Source organism: Dama dama, chromosome 15 (genome assembly GCF_033118175.1).
Source record: "Dama dama isolate Ldn47 chromosome 15, ASM3311817v1, whole genome shotgun sequence".
NCBI lineage: Eukaryota > Metazoa > Chordata > Mammalia > Artiodactyla > Cervidae > Dama > Dama dama.
The window spans coordinates 79,495,930-79,517,672 of NC_083695.1; the positions used below are offsets into that span (position 1 = coordinate 79,495,930).

General features: G+C 45.3%; 1 protein-coding gene across 31 annotated transcripts in view; it reads left to right on the forward strand.

The window, feature by feature from the left end:
* TCF7L2 (transcription factor 7 like 2) overlaps window positions 1-21,743 on the forward strand; it is a 200,682-nt gene that overhangs the window by 176,414 nt on the left and 2,525 nt on the right. For 5 of the 31 annotated variants that reach the window (XM_061162664.1, XM_061162666.1, XM_061162676.1 and 2 more), the window contains 8 exons: window positions 237-339; window positions 2,315-2,401; window positions 7,338-7,478; window positions 8,503-8,662; window positions 9,059-9,166; window positions 14,489-14,537; window positions 15,129-15,179; window positions 17,159-17,231. In XM_061162664.1, the coding sequence (XP_061018647.1) occupies window positions 237-339; window positions 2,315-2,401; window positions 7,338-7,478; window positions 8,503-8,662; window positions 9,059-9,166; window positions 14,489-14,537; window positions 15,129-15,179; window positions 17,159-17,231 (772 nt within the window). Of the gene's footprint in view, window positions 1-236; window positions 340-2,314; window positions 2,402-7,337; window positions 7,479-8,502; window positions 8,663-9,058; window positions 9,167-14,488; window positions 14,542-15,128; window positions 15,180-16,454; window positions 16,528-17,158; window positions 17,233-21,743 lie in introns of those variants that run through there. The other 26 variants (XM_061162668.1, XM_061162677.1, XM_061162681.1 and 23 more) reach the window with 17 other exon arrangements.

Below are 21,743 nucleotides of genomic sequence, written 5' to 3' on the forward strand. Positions count from 1 at the left end.
GTATGTGTTTAGCCAGTGTATGATCCATCTAGAAGAAGATGAATTTTTCAAGCTGGTGTAGAGGGATAATGAAATGAAACTTACTGACAAGTCTTAGGATCAGACTCATGGAAAACAGCTCATGCTAGGGTTACAGAGGCAATGTCTCTCTCTATCCTATCCTTGTTCCCATCACTTGATGGTTTCTCTTCCCTTCTCTCTTTCTCTTGCACCTAAACTGTGGCTTCTTCTTCCAGGAATCCCACGGCCTCCGCACCCTCCAGATATATCTCCGTACTACCCACTGTCACCCGGCACCGTAGGACAAATCCCCCATCCGCTAGGATGGTTAGTACCACAGTAAGGAGTTCCATTTTTTAATTTCCTTTTTGTTTCTTACATGGGCATGCTTATTACTTATTCTTTGTGTGTGTGTGTGTCTCTGTGTGTGTCTAGAAGACAGTAGAGGGGAGGGAGGGCTGTGGGTGGGGAGTCATGGGGAAGATGCTTGTTGATCTGCCCAGTGGAATAGCAGGCAAGTCAATAGCCATTCAGATGGATGATAAAAGAGAAAAGCTATTGATGTTCAGCATTCTGCACCCATGGTCTCCAAAGGCTCTAGGTTCCTCTCTGTGAACTTAGATACCCTTAAGGTAATTTGGGAATTGCAGCAGACTCTGAGGGCTTCTCTCCTGTGAAGCCTATCATGCCTCTTTGGGTGGCAGCCCAAACTTGAGTCCTGTCATTGGACTGAGGCAGCAGAGGAGTGGGTTAGTTTTGAAATCCGGGAGTGGGAGACGGAGGGTCACAACCCCACCCTCCACCGCAGCCATCATTCCCAAGATTGACAGCCACAGTGGAAGTTTGTGTCTGTTGAGAAGTTCCATGTTCTCCAACTGGCATCTCTTTCTGAGCGTATCTGCATATTAAGTGGCTCACCAAACTCTGAGGGAAGGGAGTGTGGGGCCGTTGGAATCCTCACTGTATGTCAGCCCTAGGTTCTGGCAGCTCTCCACATCATCAAACTGCCTTTTACAGTTTATCTTCCTATCACCTAGTCTTGCTTTTATAGCACCACCCATTAACCTTTCCTAGACAACTTTAACATGTATTTTAAAGTCAGAGCAGAAAGTCCTTTAATATATAAACATACTCTGTTTGTATTTGTGTGCATGCATATAATAACGTGTTTTATGATGGTGTGCTTTTGTATATATCTTTCTCCATGTTTATCGGTGATCTCTACTATTTAAAAAACACAGGACAATTTGTTGAATCCTATCAGGAATAAATCCTGGAAAAACTCTCTCAAGTTTGGGTCTTGGGGAAGTTAACCTTTCATGATCTTAAAGAAGGTACAGTTTTGAAGTGGTTCACCTCTTTTCCCCAGTTCCACCTTGATTTCTCCAGCTCAGCATATTCTACAATTTCTTTTTTTTTTTTAAAGAAAAAAGGAAAAAAAACCTTGTATTACACAGTAGCTGTGCTAAATACCAAGCCCAGGTGTAGTTTATTTTTTGCTCCTGAATTTTGTTAGGAAGGGTAGATGTGGATGGGAGTATGTGTCCTATTTCTTCTTCTCCAGTGGGTGGGGCCATGCCTGCACTAGTCCTCAGCTATCAGTTGCCCCATTCAGCTGATGGGGAGATATTTGAAGGCTAGATAAAAAGGAATAGCCAACTCAGACAACCCTCTGTCAGGAAAAGTTGTGTGTCTTTCATGAGGATGCTATTTTGCATGTTGCTGTATTTTTTAATTATTGTAATGAGGTGTGATTGTCTATTGGTTACCCACAATTCTTCTTGGGGATTCTCCCCCCGGTAACTCTTGTCAACACTTGTTAATTTGACAAAAGGCTACAAATTAAGCTCTGTTAATTTAATGTTTTCTCACCGAGATCTAAATACCGAAAGAGGCCCAAAGCGCAACTGAAGTCCTTTGATTCACTGTACTTTATTTTGGTATAAATTTACATTCATTATTGTTTTCCTTTGGATGTGTAGCCCTCAATTAGTGTGATGGCTCCATTAAAGCAAGCGAGACTTCGCCTTTAATTATTACAACAAAACACCTAGTTTCAGCTTGGGGAGAGGGTCTCTATTGACATAAGCAAAGGTTATAAAATTTAATTAGCCATTCCTATCAGATTTATGGCATTCAAATTGTTCTGTGTTTCTTCCCTTTGATCCTTGCTGTACAATCCCCAAGATTTTTGTTCTGATCAAATGAGAATAAAGCTTACTGTGCAGAGAGAACTTCTCCTTTTTCTTCTCTTCCTTTTCCCCACCCCCCACCCCCATTTCCACGTTCTCACCGTGTGCCCCACTCTTTGTAGGCAAGGTCAGCCAGTGTACCCCATCACGACAGGAGGATTCCGTCACCCCTACCCCACAGCTCTGACTGTCAACGCTTCCATGTCCAGGTGAGTTCCAAGACCCAGTGCCTTCGACCGAAGCCATGAGTCACTTTTCAGAAAGTTCTCTGGATGCTGCCAGACCATCTGGGCATGTCTGCAACATGTAGGTCTAAGGGTGTAAGACCCATAGAGGGTTAGGCTTTTCTCCTAGAAAATACTGAAAAAATTGCTCTGAACTTCCCAGGTGGGTGATGCCAGAATTTTAAGGTTGAATTTCTGAGTCAGTATTTTTAAGAACTTAAGAAGGCAGGAAGAAATAATTAGGACGTGGGGAGCTTTTTAAAGTGTTATTCCTCTGTTGCCTGAACCAGGGAAGGAAGGAAAGAGTGTAGGTAAGGTTATTACTGTATATACAAAGAGGAATTTAAGGGAGGGTTATTGGTCTTTTTAAAGGTCCAGGCTCTTAAACATAAACAGAAAAGAGCATTCCTCTCCTGCCCACCTCCTCCCCTACCCAAACACATCTCTGTCTAAAGTAGCAGTGTCCAGTAGAAATGGAAGGTGAGCTTTGTATATAGGGAATATACAAAGGGAATTTTAAGTTTTCTAGTAGCCATATTTTTTAAAAGAAGAGAAAAGGAAACTCAGACAAAATTATTTTTAATGATTGATTTTATTCAACCTAATAAGTCAGAATATCATTCTGACACATTATCACTGTAAAGCAACTATTAATGAGTTCTTAACTTTTTGTGTACTTAGTTTTGGAATCTGATGTGTATTTCATACTTACAACACTTTTTAATATGGCCTGGACACATTTCAAGTATGCAGTAGCCCCATGTGGCTGATGGAGACCATGTTGGCCTATGCAGCTAAAATCCTATGTATGTGTACAGTCACATATCTTTAAGCATATAAATGTATATATAACATACAAAGATGCCCGCATGTGTGTACCTAGATCTTTCTAATCCCCATGTTCTCCTTTCCCCCCTTTCTAATTAATTCTGGCTAATTTTTCAGTGACTGCTAGTTTATTTACAAACTGGTTGGCAGCAGTATGTTTAAGTAGTCACTAATTGCACCTAATGATAGTTTTATTTTCTGTTCATCTGATTTTCAGTCAAGTTAATTAAATCGGTGGAGGTTTAGACTTTCCTGATAGGCTGCAACAACAAATCCATTTTGAGGATGGCACCTAATTTAATGAGCATGCATTTACATGGCAGGGATGCCATCTCCCAGCCTTCTTCCCCAATCTCTGTAGCCAGCGTGAGGACCCTAGACCAGAGGAAGGGTTGGAAAGACGGGCCACGATGCCTCTTTTCCTACTTACGGAACAAGTGATTTTGGTGAAGGAAAGAGTAAGAACCACACTCATGAAGAAGCATAAATTGTAGCATCTCTAATGTTTGTCATCATGCCATGGGTATCGTGCAGCTGTAAAGATCTGTTTCCCACATGTGATAAATCATGTCAGTTTCTAAATCCATACCAGTATTGGTTAGGCGGGAAAATGCTTGTGTGTCCTCTCCTCTAGCAAGAAGAGGAAGGTTATTCTCATTAAATAATGTCACCACAACCTCGCAAAGCCTGGGAACGAATAGGGAGTCTCCCAGAAGGAGAACTGCTTCTGAGCACCTTCGGATCCATGACTCACCCTCCTCCGAACCAGCATTCCTCCACCACACCGACTTGTTTTGCGTGTTTGTTGCTTCGGAGCATTCCAGAGGTTAAAAGCGGTGCAGTAATCGTAGGATAGGGATTGAGGTTAAGCTTATCGATTGAATTATCATTAGGAGGTTAGCCGATGATTTCTAGGTGGGCAGGGGGTGGAGGAGAGGAAGGGAACGGTGGGAGGGAAGGTTAGGGGGCTCAAGGTGCAGGGGGGGGTGGGGGGTGAGGCGGCCGATTCCCCAGGTAGGCCTTATGAAAGGTAGCTAGTTAAAAAGCATATACAGCAAATTAAATACATTATTGTGGTAATGGGTCGACAGAAGTATGGGTCTATTATACTTATGGCAGTTATAGGGAATGTAGGCAGCTTGCCCTGTTCCAGAACACCCTTTGATATTCATTCTCTTCAGCAGCGGGGCCAGGGCTTCTCAGAATTAAGTGATGGGTCATTATACTTTAAACACCATGGAGAAGCCTAGATTGGCAATTAAACAGCTCTTGCTGACACTCACTTGTGCCACCCTGTGACCCCCTTTAGATTGAGATGTTGGAGCTCCGGGCCCTCAGCCTGCTAAATTGGCGCAAGGCTCTTCTCCTGACGAGAGCGGGCTCTGAAATCTGCCGGCTTCAAAGGGAGCGAGATCATGTATAAACCATAATGTGGGTGCACCGTGGCTCACAAAAAATAAGGCAGGAAGAGATGAAATGTTACAAGTGCAAGGGGGGAAATGAGAGAATAATGACAAATCTAATGCAGCTCAAAGCAGGCTTGTTGCACAGGAAAATGCATCCCACTGCTTGTGCATAAAATCAAGGCCAGCAGATGACATCCAGTTAACAGAAACGTGTCAACAGTGAAGGAAAGCGCGAGTGGGGAAGGCAGAAGCCCCTGAGACAGCCAGAAACAAAAATTAGTTGTCCTTAACAAGTTAAGGTTCATCATTATATTCTGGCTTGGAGCCATGAAAGCAGACGGGGGGATATAATGAGCTGCTTAGAATTTTTAGGGTGTTTATTGCATTGCACGAAATAGTTGTCTGCAGAAAGGAATTGCTTACATGAAAGTATGTGTATAGTCCATACACACACACACACACACACACACACACACACACACACACACATACACACACACAGAGGAGTCCCTTTCTCTGCCATAAATTTCTCAGGTATAGGAATATGTGTGTACGTATGTGAACTTGGAAGTATTTGGTCTTCATGGCTACACTAGAAATGTTTCCCTACCCCAGAATGTACTCAGATTCTGGTGTCTCACTGTGGTGTTTGGTGTACAGACATACATGCACACAGAGTGTTTTTTATCTCTCCCCCTTCTCTCTCTCTCTCTCTCTGTCTGTACACATATTCTCATTCAGCAGGAAGGCAACATATGTATTTGAGGAATGTCAAGCCTTTAAAATTCACAGTAAAAGCTGCCACTCCACCCACCGCTTCACCCAAGGGCTTCGAAGAACACATGTTCTTAACTTATGTTTTCTCAGAGGCCTTCAAACTCTGGGAAGGAACAGGGTGTAACTTGGGAGCCCAAATACCTCCCAAGCTTTGTTTTTTATATTTTTGTTGGGGGAGGTGGATGGGGATAGAAGTTACTTTTTTTTTCCTCTGTCAGGGTTTTTCTTTTCTTTTTTTTTTTTCTTTTTCTTGACACCCTAAAAGAACTCACACGACCCTTATTTAAAAAATCATGCTACTGTTACCAAACTTCAGTAAATTTGTCAAGGCAGCTATGGCAGAAAGCCACATCAGGGTAGAAATTCCAAGTCAAATGTCCACTGTGATTCTGGCCCCAAAATCTGCATTGTTTATTGGTAGTTTCTCTGTTGATCTCTGCAGAGTCAGTTAGAACTTTAATTTTTCATCTTTCTTCTGATGAACATTTGCTGCATTCTTTTGGTAAAATGAAAACTATTTAGATTTCCAGTCCACATAGGAAAAGAACCTAGTAAATAAGTACAGGATCCTTGTGAACTAACTGTCACAATAAAGTCACTAGCACCTCCAGTGACCAGCAGAATTGGCTTTCTAAAGAGCAAGTGGTCCTTCCCTGGTTGGTACATGGGGTGGTCATGGTTTAGATTTATGCTGAAAGCAGCAGTTGCTTGATCTGGGTTCCCCCTTCACCTAAACTTGCCTGATCTTGTCAGGGCAGAACCTAGGGGCTGCCCTTTTGTTTTCTTTGGGGGAATCGCCCCTTGTAATCCCTCATTCCACTTTTCTCTACAGTAATGTACATTCCTTTAAGAGGGTGGTTCTTCTAACCGAGAACAAATTGTGATTCCAAGCCTATCAGAAAAGACAAGAGCTATAGCTTGCATCCCGTTGTCAGTTTGGAGATGAACCAAGAGCACTTTAAAATTAGCTCTGAATGTCCTGGCTAGTTTGCATGGTTGAGAAATGCCAATTCACGACTTAAACCATGTCCAAAATAACATGCCTGAAAGTAAACAGTATTAGAGGAAAAACACAAACTATTCTTTATTAATAATTCTGCTCATCCTTTATAAGGTCTTCTAATGCATAGGCAGTATTTTAAGTAAAAGTAATTTAGGAACCCTTGAATTTTAGAGTGGGAAAGGATATACAAATCCCAGAATTCAAAGCTTCACTCTGGGGGATGTCTGTGTAAAATGCTCTTTTGGGGCCATCTCTGATACAAAGTTATTTAAAACATCCGTGACGTATGTTGGGAACCAGATGGCAGTGATTTGGATTCCCCCCATCTTTCTGCCTCACTCTCTCCCATTACTGTCAGAACGATGGGACCACAGCAGCAAAAGAGAAATAAAAATTTTATTGCATTCCCATCAACAGAATGAGGCCTAATGAGGCATGCGCAGCATTGTCAAAAAATGTATGTATACTTCAGCTGCGTTAATATTTTATTTAGCTGTCAATATGCAACAAAAGATTTCATCTTGCATTCTAGTGCTGATTAGGACTTAAGAAATAGTCTTAGATGCCACTAATAATGTCCTCCCAAACCAGTGGACTTGTGATCTCCAGCAAGTAGTCCAAGCCTACTTTGTTGCCCAAGTATACTGGCTGAACTTGTCTTTTGCTGAAGATGTTAGCAATCGTAATGTCTCGTGTCAGTAGCAATAATGAAGGGGAAGATTGGCTTTAATGACATTACGAGAATCATTATGTTTAATTTATCACTAATTAATGCTGACAGGTTTCATATGCTTTGGGTTGCTTTCATGTGAGTGTTACGTGCTGTTTCTTCTTCTTCTTTTTTTTTTTTAATTGTGTGTACACATCCCTCCCCATTCATTCATTTTGATTCTGACGATTTACACAGCTTTCTGTCTTCTAGGTTCCCTCCCCATATGGTCCCACCACATCACACTCTACACACGACCGGCATTCCCCACCCGGCCATAGTCACGCCGACAGTCAAACAAGAATCCTCTCAGAGTGACGTCGGCTCCCTCCACAGCGCGTAAGTGTCCCTCTTCTTGTCGTGTTATCCTTCACCATGTGTGTAGCCCGTGGTGCCTGGGTGGTGGCCCTGCTCAAGGTTGGCCAGACTTCAGTAGGCACCTGCCTTCCAGAGAGGGAGGCGTGTGCCCACTGTGAGCGAGAACACAACTCTTTGTGTCCTTGGAGGGACTGGGATTTGCAACCACTTCTGCCTGCCAATGTGGGAGATGCAGGAGACTCAGGTTTGATCCCTGGGTTGAGAAAGTTCCATGGAGGAGAAAATGGCAACCCAGTCCAGTATTCTTGCCTGGGACATCCCACTGACAGAGAAGCCTGGTGGGCTACAGTCCATAGGGTCACAAAGAGTTGGACACGACTGAGCGCACACGCACCTACCATCCCTGATCTCGCAAGAGACACTGGCTGAGATGGAAACGGTCACAATGTGCTTTTCCCTCTGGCTGGGGAAAATTTTGTGTTTGTAAACCTTAAGAGTCCCTTGGACTGCATGAGATCCAACCAGTCCATCCTAAAGGAGATCAGTCCTGGGTGTTCATTGGAAGGACTGATGTTGAAGCTGAAACGCCAATACTATGGCCACCTGATGCAAAGAGCTGACTCACTGGAAAAGACCCTGACGCAGGGAGGGATTGAGGGCAGGAGGAGAAGGGGATGACAGAGGATGAGATGGTTGGATGGCATCACCAACTCGATGGACATGGGTTTGGGTGGACTCTGGGAGTTGGTGATGGACAGGGATGCCTGGTGTGCTGCAGTTCACGGGGTCACAAAGAATCAGACACGACTGAACTGAACTGAACTGAAACCTTGAGGAAGTGATGACAAAATCTCCCTCATGCCCCCATCCCCCAGGCTGTTTTTGTTCCATTTGCCAGGATGGAGAAGACCCAGAGTAGAAGTGTGCTTCTCCTTCTGAATCGCTTAGGGTGTTGAGCAGGCAAGGGGGCGGGCTTTCTGCTGTGGAGGAAGCTGACCTCGAGATGGTTCATTGGGTTGCGTCTGTCTGTTTTGTCCCCATCCAGAAAGCATCAGGACTCCAAAAAGGAAGAAGAAAAGAAGAAGCCCCACATAAAGAAACCTCTTAATGCATTCATGTTGTATATGAAGGAGATGAGAGCAAAGGTCGTAGCTGAATGCACGTTGAAAGAAAGTGCAGCCATCAACCAGATCCTGGGCCGGAGGGTGAGTGGCGTGCCTGCTGGGAGAAGAGGGCCAGAATAGGACACGGTGGGTGGGGTGACATGTCCCTGTCCCCATTGGTTTGGAGCATCCTTTTCCTTCAGCCATGCTCTGACTCCTGCCATGGTCTTTGTGGAGTTGGAAGCAGTAACTCTGCCTTCGAATGATGTTCACGACAGCCACACCCTGGTCTTCCCCACCAGCAGAGAGCAAAGACCCAGACATCACAGACGACAAGTCAGGTTTGGTCTGGGCCCTCCTGTTAGTGCCAGGCCCCTGCAGACCGTAGGCATCTGCAGATGACACCATTTGCGACGGAAGCGCTGTCCGTCCCCTGGCCACAGTGTGGTTTGTGACGTTTCTGCATGTCTCTCTCTCCCCTCACCCTGTCCCCTCCAGTGGCACGCGCTGTCCAGAGAAGAGCAAGCAAAGTACTATGAGCTGGCCCGGAAGGAGCGACAGCTTCACATGCAGCTGTACCCCGGCTGGTCCGCACGGGATAACTATGTAGGTGGCTCCTCTTTTTCAGGACTAGAGGCTATAGAGATGTGGTTGATGTCCATCTGGACAAAGGAAATGCAACCTGCCAACCTGAATCGGTCTTCGGTACCACCCAGTCTGCCCAGTTGGGACTGTTCGCACCTTACCTCAGCACCAGATTGGAGGATTCTATCTTAGCCTCCTGTAGGGCTCTATCAACATGGGATAGTTCTTCAAGGAGGAGGAAGGGGGCTGGTTTTCCGGCTCAGGGGACCTGTGGGGCCAGGTTAGGGCTGTTTACACCTTCTTGCCCATGTCTTTGAAGAGACATGGCTCTAGAATACACCCAGTGAGGCTTGTGTGTTTCTCAGCAGTGATGCCAGCTGGAAGCAGAGCATTTACTTCTTCACAGCTGTTCTAGCAGGGCCTTCACCCTCAAGAGGGAAAAGTGAAATCATTCGTTTAGGATGTGGTACAGTAGAAGTTGGAAGCCTAGTGCATCTTGAGAGAGGCATGATGGGAATATACTGGAAAGTAAGTAGCCATCTTTAGGCAGAATGGATGAAGTGACGTAAGAGAGGTGTGTGAGTTGGGTGATGAGTGTGTCCCTCAGCTTTTTGTTGGCTCTAGAATTTGCCTAATCTCCTCTCCTGAGTTTTAGAAAACACTGTAGGGGTTGTTGTCTTTACTAATCACAGTGATTGTGACAGTCCGGATTCTTCTCCTCCCATAAACTGACTCTCTCCTGTCACCTCTCACCATTCTTTCTTAATCTGTTTTTTTTTTGCCCAGGAGCTCAAGTTCTGGGCTCATTCTCCTCTCTAATGGATGAAATGTCCCTTATTTTGCCTCATACTTCATTGCATGACATTTAGCTTCATGAAGTGATTTTTACCATCCACTCTTTGGGAGGAGACAGAACCCGTCTTAATGCTGGCAGCAGGCATCTCCTCCTGTTTCTTGTTGATGGTACTGAGCCATGGATGATTCTTCTACCATCCGTGCTCTCTGACCTAGCTCTCCTCTGGCCTTCACCTGTGTTGGGGAAGCTCTCTGTGTGTGTGAGTCGAGATCCATTCAGTTACTGCTGTTTGTGAGCTTACTGTCAGCACAGTATTATGGGGATTGAGTTAAATCAGAGCTCTCTCAGAACTTAACCAGGAGGCACAGACATCTGTATTGAATGTGTGGGTCCTGGGCAAAGACAGCTTTCTGCTTCCACTGCCCAGCTGTTCCAAGTGTCATCACTCTTTAGTCTCATACCTTTACGCACACGCTTGCTTCTCTGCTCTTTGCCATGTGGATGGGGAGGACCGAGACACCTGTGTCTTCATCTCCACAGTCACCCATCTCCTCGTAGGTCCCACGCACTTCACTCAACAATAGAACCTATTCCTCCTGGGGAGTCGAAACAGGAATCAGTGCTTGTACTTCTCAATGGCACACTGGCTCCTCTCAGAGCCCTTGTCCGTCACAGACGGTCAGGCACAGGGTCTTACCCGCTTGGGACTTTTCCATTCGTCATCAGCATGTGTGCAGTGGGGGAGCCTTTCTTCTGGAGCTGAAAGGAAGAGGATAAGAAAGCTAATGCTCTCCCACAGGCTTGCTCTTCACCCCCACCTGACCTCGAGGTGGAGACTGCCAGCAGCGGGCAGGCCCTGCAGCTCCCACACATAGAGCCATCTCATTTCCGGACAGCTGCTCTCCAGGTTTCGGGTCAGAAGTTTTTAACCAGCTTCTCCCTGCTACAGACCCAATTCTTTGAGGAATCTAGAATGGTGCCACAGAGAGAAATTCAGCTACTGTTTAGGTATCCTGTCCCCAGTAGACATTTTGGGTCAGACGAGAGTCTTCATGTACAGCTGTGCGGGGCGTGCACTGCACAACTGGGGTGTGCCATTCACACTGTGGTCTGTGTGCATAGCACCTCCTGGAGGTGTATAGGGTGATACCTCCACAAAGGTATGGGCTGACTTTGAGAGCTTCAAAAGAATACTGCCATGGACTTTTCCTGGACTCAAGACAAGATATTGCCCAGGGCTTCTTAAGAAGTGTTTTCTAGGTTTCAGAAGGTTCTCAAGACACTTGAAATGATTTTAGCTTGGTTTTACACTGAGACAAGGTTTGGTATAATAGGGGAACCCCTGAGAAGACTTGAGAGATCAAGTTTAGAGGTAATATCTGGACTTGGGGCTATAGGAGCTTTACCACTTATAAGGGGACTGTCAGATTCCTTCATCAGTGGCTCACTGCACGTGGCTTTGAACACACACAGCCCTCCATTTGTTCCTTCTTTCATTCTTTCCTTCCTCTCTCATTTACTTCCTCTCTCATCTCAGGAAGTGGTCTGTGGAACAAGAGTTAAACTGTTCAGAGGTTCAATTGTGGTAGAAACTGTTTAGCGTTTTTTTTTTTTTTTTACCGACTTGACACAGAAGCTTCTATAAATTATTCTGGGTGCTGTCAAGTTCTGAAGGTTCTTCTGGAAAAAGTTTTCTGAACTAATATCCTTGTGCCTCTTGCACGTTCCTACTTTACTAGCCCAGCGGGGATAGAAGCCTATATACGCTACCTTAGCTAAATAGAATTGAGTAAAACAGTCACATTTCGGGGGTTGGACTTGGTACACACTGTGGAACACACGAGAAAAGATTTTGGTCAGAGAGTGATGTCTAACCCGTGACACTGTAATAGAAGTTACTTCGTTTCTAGCTTTTCTATACTGAGTCAACGAGATAAATCCCCAGTAATCTGTATACCGTGAGTTTTTCCTCCCTCACCACCATATTTGAGGCCTTTTCTTTCTTTTGTTACATTTAAAGAGATAACAAGGTGGCCGCCTCCCTTGAAAGGCATCTCCCTATTCACTTTGCAGTGTTGATTCATTCTTTCATATCCTCTTCCAGTTAAAACACAGTCCCTGTCTGCTAGAAGCCTTTAGTCTAAATGATCATTGCCTCAGTCGTGAACATCTCAGTTTTATATCCCACATGGATAGCTTCCCAGGGGTGAAGGAATAGTCACCTGCCTTTCAGAATATATTTCAGGAGATTGAACGTGGGTGAGCCCTGTATTAGAGATGACTGGGGAGCCCTTGACTGCATGGATGACGCACTGCCTGGAATTGAACCATTTCTGTGCCTGGCTGAGATTTTCTGTCAGGCTTCTAAATAAACTGAAACTAGCTCCTCCTGCCTGTCCCATGATGGCCAGGCAGTGCTTTGCTCCTGATGTGGGAGAGGCACAGACATGAAGGTGGGCTGCTAGGGCTCATGAGAAAGCACACAGACTCCTTTCTTTGCTTCTTCTTTAAAGTTGTATGCCAAGGAACGGAACATGTTTCTAGTGGAAACAGTGAGCTGAGGGCCCAGACAGATTTCCCTGATGCCACAGGCCCCCAGATTTGAGAGGCTTCCTGTAGGACTCTTGACCCTCAGCCCTCAGGTAGATCTAAGACTCAGGCATCCCTGCCTTGGCGTCCCCCTCGCAGAGCCGTGTGGGTTCTCAGGTTTTCTGCCTATGGCTTTTCTTTCTCGTTTCTTCTTGAGTTGATGTCAACACACCATGAGAACTTGTGAAAGTCACTCAGTCGTGTCAAACTCTTTGCAACCCCAAAGACTGTATAGTCCATGGAATTCTCCAGGCCAGAGTACCGGAGTGGGCAGCCTTTCCCTTCTCCAGGGTATCTTCCCAACCCAGGGATCGAACCCAGGTCTCCCGCATTACAGGCAGATTCTTTACCAGCTGAGCCACCAGAGGAGCCCAAGAATACTGGAGTGGGTAGCCTATCCTTTCTCCAGCAGATCTTTCCAACCCAGGAATCGAACTGGGGTCTTCTGCATTGCAGACGGACTCTTTACCAGCTGAGCTACTAGGGAAGCCCAAACTAAGCCGACCACAAGGCAAAGGATATTTGGATATTCTGAAACAAATAGATGTGACGTTTTGCTTTTGACATTTCATATAGACCAGGTAGCTAATTCATATGGATGGGACCAGAGCTACTGGGGTGAGGGAGAACTAGTTTCAGATAAGGAAGGAAGTGGTAAGGAAGAAGGGGAATTCATCCCCACTCCCATTGCACATCCACATCCGGGGGCAGACCATCAAGATAGCAGGGAGGGTCAGGTGGAGAATGTGATTGACTCCATGCAATTCTTGACCCATAATCCATTAAGAGCCTTCCTCAGAGGACAAGGCAGTAAATATGAAGGCAGCATAGCCTAGTGGATAAGGGCTGTGGAACTGAGATCACCTGGGTTCCCATCGACAGCATCACCTGATAGCTGTGTCATTTCAGGAAACTGCGTGCACCCCTGTATCTCAGCGTCCTTATCTGTAAAATCTGATGGTGATCGTGCTTGTTGTACAGGATCGTGTGAGGATAAATGGGTCACTAGGCGTAGCACACTTAGAACCATGTCTGGCGTATAGTATGTGCTCAATAAACGGTAGCTGTTATTACCAGTAGTGTTATATGTGTGCTAGTCATTCAGTCGTGTCCGACTCTTTGCAACCCCATGGACTGTAGCCCGCCAGGCTTCTCTGTCCATGGAATTCTCTAGGCAAGAATACTGTGAGTGGATTGCCATTCCTTTCTCCAGAGGAACTTACCAACCCAGGGATCGAACCCTGGTCTCTTGCATCGCAGGCAGTTTCTTTACCGTTTGAGCTACAGGGAAGTCCATATTACTAGGAGTATTATAGTCATTACATAAGTGGAAAATAGTGAGGACCAAATGTTCTCCTTTATGGATGTCCACTCAGCAGTTTGAAAAGGAGCTCAGATGGTTTCTGGTTTTATTTCGCCTTTTTTTTCCCCCTTCTGACTTTAAAATCAAGACCCATGCTACAGTGCTAAGAAAAATCCCCTACTAAGTCTTAATTTTTTGATTCAGAGTGAGCAGCTTTTGGCCTTAGTAAGAGATTTGCATGGGGCAAGGGGTTCTCTTGGCCATCTCAAAATCATTCATTTGTCCCTTGGCTCTTGGGCCACTTCCAATCCTGTCTCTCTACACCTGTCTGAATCTTTCCCCATCCAGGCCTCATTTCCCCTTTTATGGATGCTCTGGATCAAGTTTGAGGGTGGATGCATAGGAAAAGAAGTCCTTCTTCTCTGCCCCACTGATTCCATCTTTTCCGCTAGGCATGCGTTCCTCTAGCTGGAGCGCAGTTGAAGGGCACTTGGACTGAAGGGAACCGGGGGTTGGAAAGCACTCAGGAGTGGGTGTGGCTGGAGATGGCAGGTGCTGCCCACCTCCTGCCTCCTCCTCTCCAGGTGAGCCCAGACATTGCCATCCTCCCATCCATTTCCTGAAATAATGCCCTGTGTTTCATCTGTTTGTCTAGGGGAAAAAGAAGAAGAGGAAAAGGGACAAGCAGCCCGGGGAGACCAATGGTAAGTTAGAATAAGCAGGATAGAGGAAGGGAGCTGTACTCTGAGGACCACTCTTTTATGTCAGGCTTCTATCTGGGGAGGCAGGAGAAATTCAAGGCCAGGATGTTGTGGGGCGGGGGGATCCCATCTTAGCCAGCCTTTTTGTTTATGCATTTTAATTAATTGCTTCATGACTGCCCTTTTAAAGCTAGTAACATTCATTGTTGCATGAAAAGCACATTGTAAGTCTAGTGGAATGTGTTTTTAAATAACTGCAGAGCCTGTAAGCGGAGAGCGGTAGGCATGCCTAGACGGGGATTTATACAGTCTGCTTATTTTGTATGTGTCTGAGTAAGGATGAGGAGGGGGCTAGGGGAGCTGAGGGGGTGTGTGCGAGTGTTTGATGTTAACTGGGCTGTTCCTGAATGTTCTGATGCATGCCTTTACAGTGGTCTATTGCACCCGATTTAAATTAAGGAGGTTTGTCATTCTCTAGAAGAAATTAGAAATACTGCATAGGCAATCTCAGAGGGCCCTTCGAGAAGGCCAGGCTTTTACAAACAACGACAAAAACATTGTGAAGGCTTTGTATAATTTGTTCTTTTTTTTCAGAACACAGCGAATGTTTCCTAAATCCTTGCCTTTCACTTCCTCCGATTACAGGTGCTAATGTCATTTTGAGTCATTAAAATAGTTGATAAACTGTTTTTTAATTTTTCTTGCCATTATAGTTTTATTAACATGAAAACACGTATGACCTTTGAACATTCTTTAAAATGACCATCTACATGATTTCGTATGTTTCAGTAGATTTTTTTTTTGCTTTTGTTGTTTTTTTTTTTTTTTGAATTTAATTTAACTTCTGCTTTGTTTATTTATTTTTCCCGTAACAGTTGTTTAAGCCATGATGACAGTGATTTAGAGTTGAACTAACTGTGCAAATTGAATATGCAGTATTTCTTTCAAAGAGACTGGTTAAAAAAAAAAAAAACCAACAACAACAAAATGGAAGGAATTCAGTAATAAACCTCCTTAATCTAATGGCATTTTTTCATCGCTCCCACTAAGTTTTCTCACGCAAGCATGCATCCGCAGTATGATTATTTTTTTCCTTTGCTTTTTTTTTATTTTCATTTTTTTTCTTCTTTCACTTTTCTGCTCATAACTTGCAAATCCACTAGCATTTCACTGACTGTACCTGCTTAAATGCCGCTGTGAGCTTCTAACTAACTCCTAACAGCTCATTCACACAGCCTATTGACCTTTATCTGTTCCTCTCTTAATATTAATGAAAATAGATTTAAAGAAAAGATGAACATTCCAAAAGCTGCAATATCCCAGTACCACGACCCCTTTTCTTTCTTTCTTTCTGTTTCGTTTTGTTTTGTTCTGGTTTTATTTGTAGTTTTTTGTTTTTTGTTTTTTTCTTTTTTAAACTGTTGTACTCTGAGAAGAAAAGAGCATGTGACAAACTTAATTCCCTCCTTTGCTTTATTTTCTTCTTTAAGAAAAACAAATTGAGAGGAAAAAAAGAAAAAGCAGAACCAAAAGAAGAAAAACATTATTTAAAAGCTAGTTCTTGAGGAGCTAACATCCCTTTATCAGTTCAAACAAATCGGAGAGACAGTCCTCAAAGAAGGGATACTGCAGCTTTATTTGCAACAGCTAATTTCACGAGTTGAATAAGAATGTGATTTTTTTTTTTTTTACCTTTTTTTTTTTTAATTATAGAAAGTTAAAAATCAAAAGTCAATATTTTGTAATTAGTAACCAGGTCATTGATTTATTCCCTTTTTTATTTTTATTTTTTTCTTATTTGTATCTTTCTCTTCCCCCCTTCCCTCTCTCTCCCTCCCTCTCTCTCTCTTTTCTCTTCTCTCCCTCTCCCTCTCTCCCACGTCCTCCTCCTCTGCTCGCTTCTCTCTTGAACTCATTCAGACCTGAGCGCTCCTAAGAAATGCCGAGCGCGCTTTGGCCTTGATCAACAGAATAACTGGTGCGGCCCTTGCAGGTGTGTATAGATTTCCCAGATTCGCTGTGCTGGTTTGCAGCTGGTCTATTCGGTCCTTTCCCCCCTTCTCCGGCCTGTTGCTTTGTAGCTCTGTGTGTGGATCTTAGGAGACAGGAGGGCGCGGGACACTGCTCTGTGAGGGACGTGCTTGTCCTCCTCGCTGCTGCTAGCCAAAATGCCACTGTAAAACAGCATCATTTGTGCCTTCTCGGGTCAGCGACAGCAAACCCCAGCGCGCCCCCTCCCAGGGAACGTTGCCTGCCAACCCCTTCTTCCTGACCGCCCGGGATGGGGGCTCAGTGACATCCATCGTAAGCCTGGCCTAGGTAGAAACAAACAACGTCACCTTCTCCCCCTCCTCTTCTCTCTCTGTTTTTATTTTTTTTATTTTTTCCTGGTTGTTTTTTGGTTTCTGGTTGTTGTTTTTTCTTTTTGTGTTTTATCATTTTATTTTATTATTTTTTCTTTCGACGCATTGAAGTCCTTTCCTTTCATGTCCTTGGTAAGGGAAGACAGGCGTGTAGAACCAAGGTGATAGCGAAGACAAGTCAGCTGTAGCCGAGATTTTACGTCCAACTGAGCACGACCCACCATTGTGTTGTGTTTTTTTGTGTTTACCTTATGCTAACAGATGCAAATACTCCAAAGAAGTGTCGGGCACTGTTCGGGCTTGACCGACAGACTTTATGGTGCAAACCGTGCAGGTATATTCCCTACTGCAAGGCCTTTGGGAAAAATCAAAGCATTCTGTCCTTCTGGTACCTTAGTGCGTCAATATATTTTGACCTCATTCCCATCTACTTCCCTGCTGGCATCAATGACTAATGATCCTCATTCTTCAAAATTTCCTTGCTAATTTTATGCTGTGTCCTCTCCCTCCTTTTCTCTTTCTCTCTTTCCCCTGCTCTTACAAATAACATATCCCTGGTGGTAGGACCTAGGCCACAGCCCTCACAGGCCAGGACAGGCACTTAGCCTTTTGCTCCAAAATCCAGCATCCTGGATCTGGCCAGGCCCTGTCAGAGCTTCTGTGGCGTGTCTGCAGGACAGAGGGAGACCCACCGTGTCCCAAGGTTTGAATGAGCTCAGATTGGCAGTGATAGCATTCCCATGTACTTGGAGTCTAGACACTTGGAGAAGGGCTCTGGGGGCAGGCTTCTTTTAGTTTTGTTTTGTGTTTTTGTTTATTTTCTGTTTCAAAACCACATCTCTGGACAGAGGACCTTGGTTAGCTGACATTGTTTTACAGCGCTGAAAAGAAGCGTGGCATTGAATGGCATGCATCAGCTACAGGGCCACAAGCAGAGGTCACGTACTGCAGTGCCACTGGCCTGCACAATGGAAAAAAAAAAAAAATATATATATATATATATATATATGTATCTATACATATATTTAGAGAGACAGAGCTCTGGTTCCAAAGGGAATCAGAAGAGTCCAAATTAAACGCCTGTGTTCCACCTGCAGGTTCCATCCAACCTGTAATTTCAGGGAAGGTATAGGTACTTCCTTCTTGGTGGAGGGACACCAGCTAGTTCCTGTCTCATTTCCTTTCCTTTAATGACCACCTTTGGTTAAATTTGTTGTTTCTTTGTTCTGATACAAGCAGTCTTTGAATTTGGAATATTATGATGGTAGGTATCTCAACACCCAACACGCCCCCCTGTCTGTAGTGCCTCCCTTGTCACGTGTCCCTTTCCTCCACGCCCTTGCCATGTGTTCCATGTTTAGACATTAGCTCCCATGTCCATTCCATCACGTGCATGCCCACCAATCTCCTGTGTCTCTCTCCCCCTCCCCCAATGCCTTACGAGAGATCAGCGAAGCACCTCGTGTTGCCCAGACGTTGAGGGGAGCTGGGGGCCCAAGAGTCTTTCTTGAGAGAGACCTCCCTCCACAGGCAACTCTCTGCCCATTGAGTGAGGACAGGGTGCCTTGGGTGCTCGTCCACCAGGAGAGGGAACCCCCACCCATTCTGTGAGACAACAGTGTCCCTGGAGGTGACAAATGGTTTTGCCACTCAGTCCCAGGATCTTGTCTGTGCAACAGAAAGGAGTTTCATGGTGCAGCTGGTGGAGGGCATCAGAGATTTCACTAGGGCTGGCCTAGAAGATGGAGCCTCTGATGACCCTTTATAGGCAGTGAATTTGTATCAAACCTTTATTTGTGCAGAGTAGGAAGACAGTTAGCTGCAGAATCACCGCTCTGCCATGGCAAAAGGTTAGCGTTTCACAGGGCACGCTCCTAAGGGAGGGTTCTTCATGCTCTGTAGAAAGGTGCAGCCGACACCGTTGTGCGCCCCTTGCAATGTGGTTTGTTGCCTGCTTTGTGTATTTTATTTGTAGGAGGTGAGTGGTGGTGTATGAATCCCTCTTACTGCTTTGGAAGCAGTTAACTGCGAGTTAGACCTGGCATTTTGGGGGCTGAAAGTTATCATGTCCAACATTGACTAACTAGATAGTCCCTTCTCAGACCCAGCTCCAACCTCACGTAAACCCTGAGTGTGGAATCCTCCTCAGAAACAAGAATTTCCATGACGTTTTTAACAAAGCAAAACAAAAACAAGCGACCCCAAGGCTTCGGAGCTGCTTCATAAACATGGTTTTCTACAGTGCAGCTCGGGGGCAGCTGTCAGCGTGCAGCATGGCTGCTCAGACACCGAGCTGTGCCCCCCACCCCCCCAGCGCCATCTTTCCTCTTTCCTGCCTCAGCACCCTTAGACCTTCCCCGGGGGCCATTTTTCCTTCGTTGGGATTGTTGTCTCCTACTGTAAAAGCTTTAGCAATGCATATCTGCTCCTTTAAGGGTGTGATTCCAAAATAGGGTCAGGAAGAACTCTTACTTTCCTTTCAGATTGAATCCATAAGAAGCCAAAAACCGATTTTTCAGGGGCCACACCTTGATGAAAGGTGGAGCCTAGGTGGGGGAGGATAAGAGAATGGGTCTCATCCCTTTTTTCCTCCACTTTTCCTCTTGACTTTGCTAGAATCTCTGGCTTGATGCTAAATCAGTCATACAAGATACGCTTTTAAAAAATAATAAAAGAATTTGCAAAACAAGGCATTTTCTGGCCTGTCCGAAATGTGTGGGTTCCAACTGCCATCTGCTTTGCCACCTCTTAGAAGGAGCGGTCACTGTGTCATTCATAGTCCTTGTGTCTGTGTTCAAATGCCCCCCACTCATCCCCAGGACATGGAAACTTCATACCATGAGGAGGGCAGATGGGGGGAGGGGAGCACCAGAAATGTTCCCAGCTAATCAGGGCTCCTCGCTCCCTGCACAGGGTTTCTAATTTTACTTGACATTTGAGGACATTTTAACAAGATTCTGTTTTGAGCCCACCAAGTTGCTTTTCCCATCTTTTCACTCTGCCCTAATATAGCATGGAACGCTGCTGGATGTCATCCCCTTGTTTCCTGTTATTTTCTCCCCTCTGTTCTTTCTTTGTCCCTTTCCTCTTTCCTCTCTCTCATTTGTCCCTGTTGCTTTCTCAGTTTTGCTTATGCCCCTCCCTTTCTTCTCCCATTTTTAAAATGCATGGACATCTTAGTTTTTTGAGCATGTTTTGATCTGCAGGCTAAGGTGGTGTAAAACTCTTTTAAGAGGCTTAATTATTTTATCTTGGGTTTCTGGGATGGGAGCAGAACCCACAGTCCGTTTCAGTCTATCCCAGAGGAGGAAAAGGAACCTTGTCAACTGAAAGGTGAAGGCAGACTGCCCTCACTTTCCTGGAGTTCCTTCCGACCCAGGGCAGGGATGGAGAGGCCCTGAAGCCACTGGCCCAATGGGTCTTGGCCTCTGGGAGGCAGGAAGGACTGAGCATGTGCCCTTTCACCCCCCGCCTCCCCTCCCTCCTGCCATCTTGCTGAGTCCACACCCCATGCACTGAGGGGCATCATCAGACAGCTCTGGGGCACGGACCCAACGAGGGACTCAGTGCACTCACTTCCTTTCAAAGGCCACTGACATCTGACAGTGGTGGCCTTCAACTGGGCAGCATCTTGGTTGCTTTCCCATGACCGGAAGCCAGCCGGTACTTACTTTTAGACAGTGTTATCGGCCGCGGTTCGGACTGTATTCTTAGGTCAGCACATCCCCTGTATCTGCATTATTTTTAATAGCATGAGTGGGGTTGGTTGCCAGGATCACCTGTCCTACCACATATGATCCCATCAAACTGGGATGAATACTAGGGGGAAGCTGTGAGGTCACACACTCAGTGTCTTGAACTGACTTCGCCCACCTCAGATGGATAAGCACAAGAGGCTCTGAAATTCTCAATCCTATTTCTTACATAAACAGGAAATGGAAAGGGGAGACTCTCGTTTTGGTGCAGGGCAAAATTAGTCTTTCTGGTTTAAACATTACTCCTGATAACCCCCCACCCCCGCCCCCGCCCAATTCAAGAAAGTCCATGCTGCGACTCCCTGGCACTTCTTCTTTGTTGTCACTTCCTTGTGACGGGCTGAACCCTTATTCACTGGCCCTGGCATATGGACCAGGGCAAGTTGCCCCTCCATCCCCATTCTCACCATCTCTCCTTCTAGCCTTCTCACTATGGGGTGGGGGAGGGGAAGACCCCAAATCTTAAAAAAAAAAATTAAAAAACTTTGAATCATAATTTAATCCACAACCTGCAGGCCATACAACCAGTTATTCTTGTTCCTTTGGATCATTTTCTGTTTTTCTTATTCTCCCCCCTCCCCCACCTTTGTTTATCCTCTTCTACCTGTTTTTTGGTGGTTTTATTTTTTTGTTTTTTATTTTTGTTTTGTTTTTGAGTTTATTTGGTTTTCTTTTTGTTTCCCTCTCCCTCCCCTCCCCCCTCCACGCCCCCCCCTTCACAACTGATTCTGACCTCTCTTGATTTGGTGTGGTTCTTAACAGACAAGCCCAAAAAGTTCTCTGGGCGCCAGCAGCCTCTGATGGTGGTGGTGGTGGTTGGTGGTGGTTGGTGGTGGAGGTGGTGGGATAAAACCTCTTCAGCCTCTTGCTCGCGCTGCCTTTAAGCTCTGTGGGCTCAACAGTCAGCATTTTGAGTTTCAGATGGATATGAGGCGCCTGGGGAGGGAGCTCTGTCTTTCTCTTCTACACACATGGACACACACACACCCATTGAGGGGTCGGGGTGGTCGTGGTGGAAATGGAGGGGGATGGTTACCACGGGAAATGAAGGGATGTCTGAGCCAAAAAAGAGAAACTGAACAAGCTCTTGA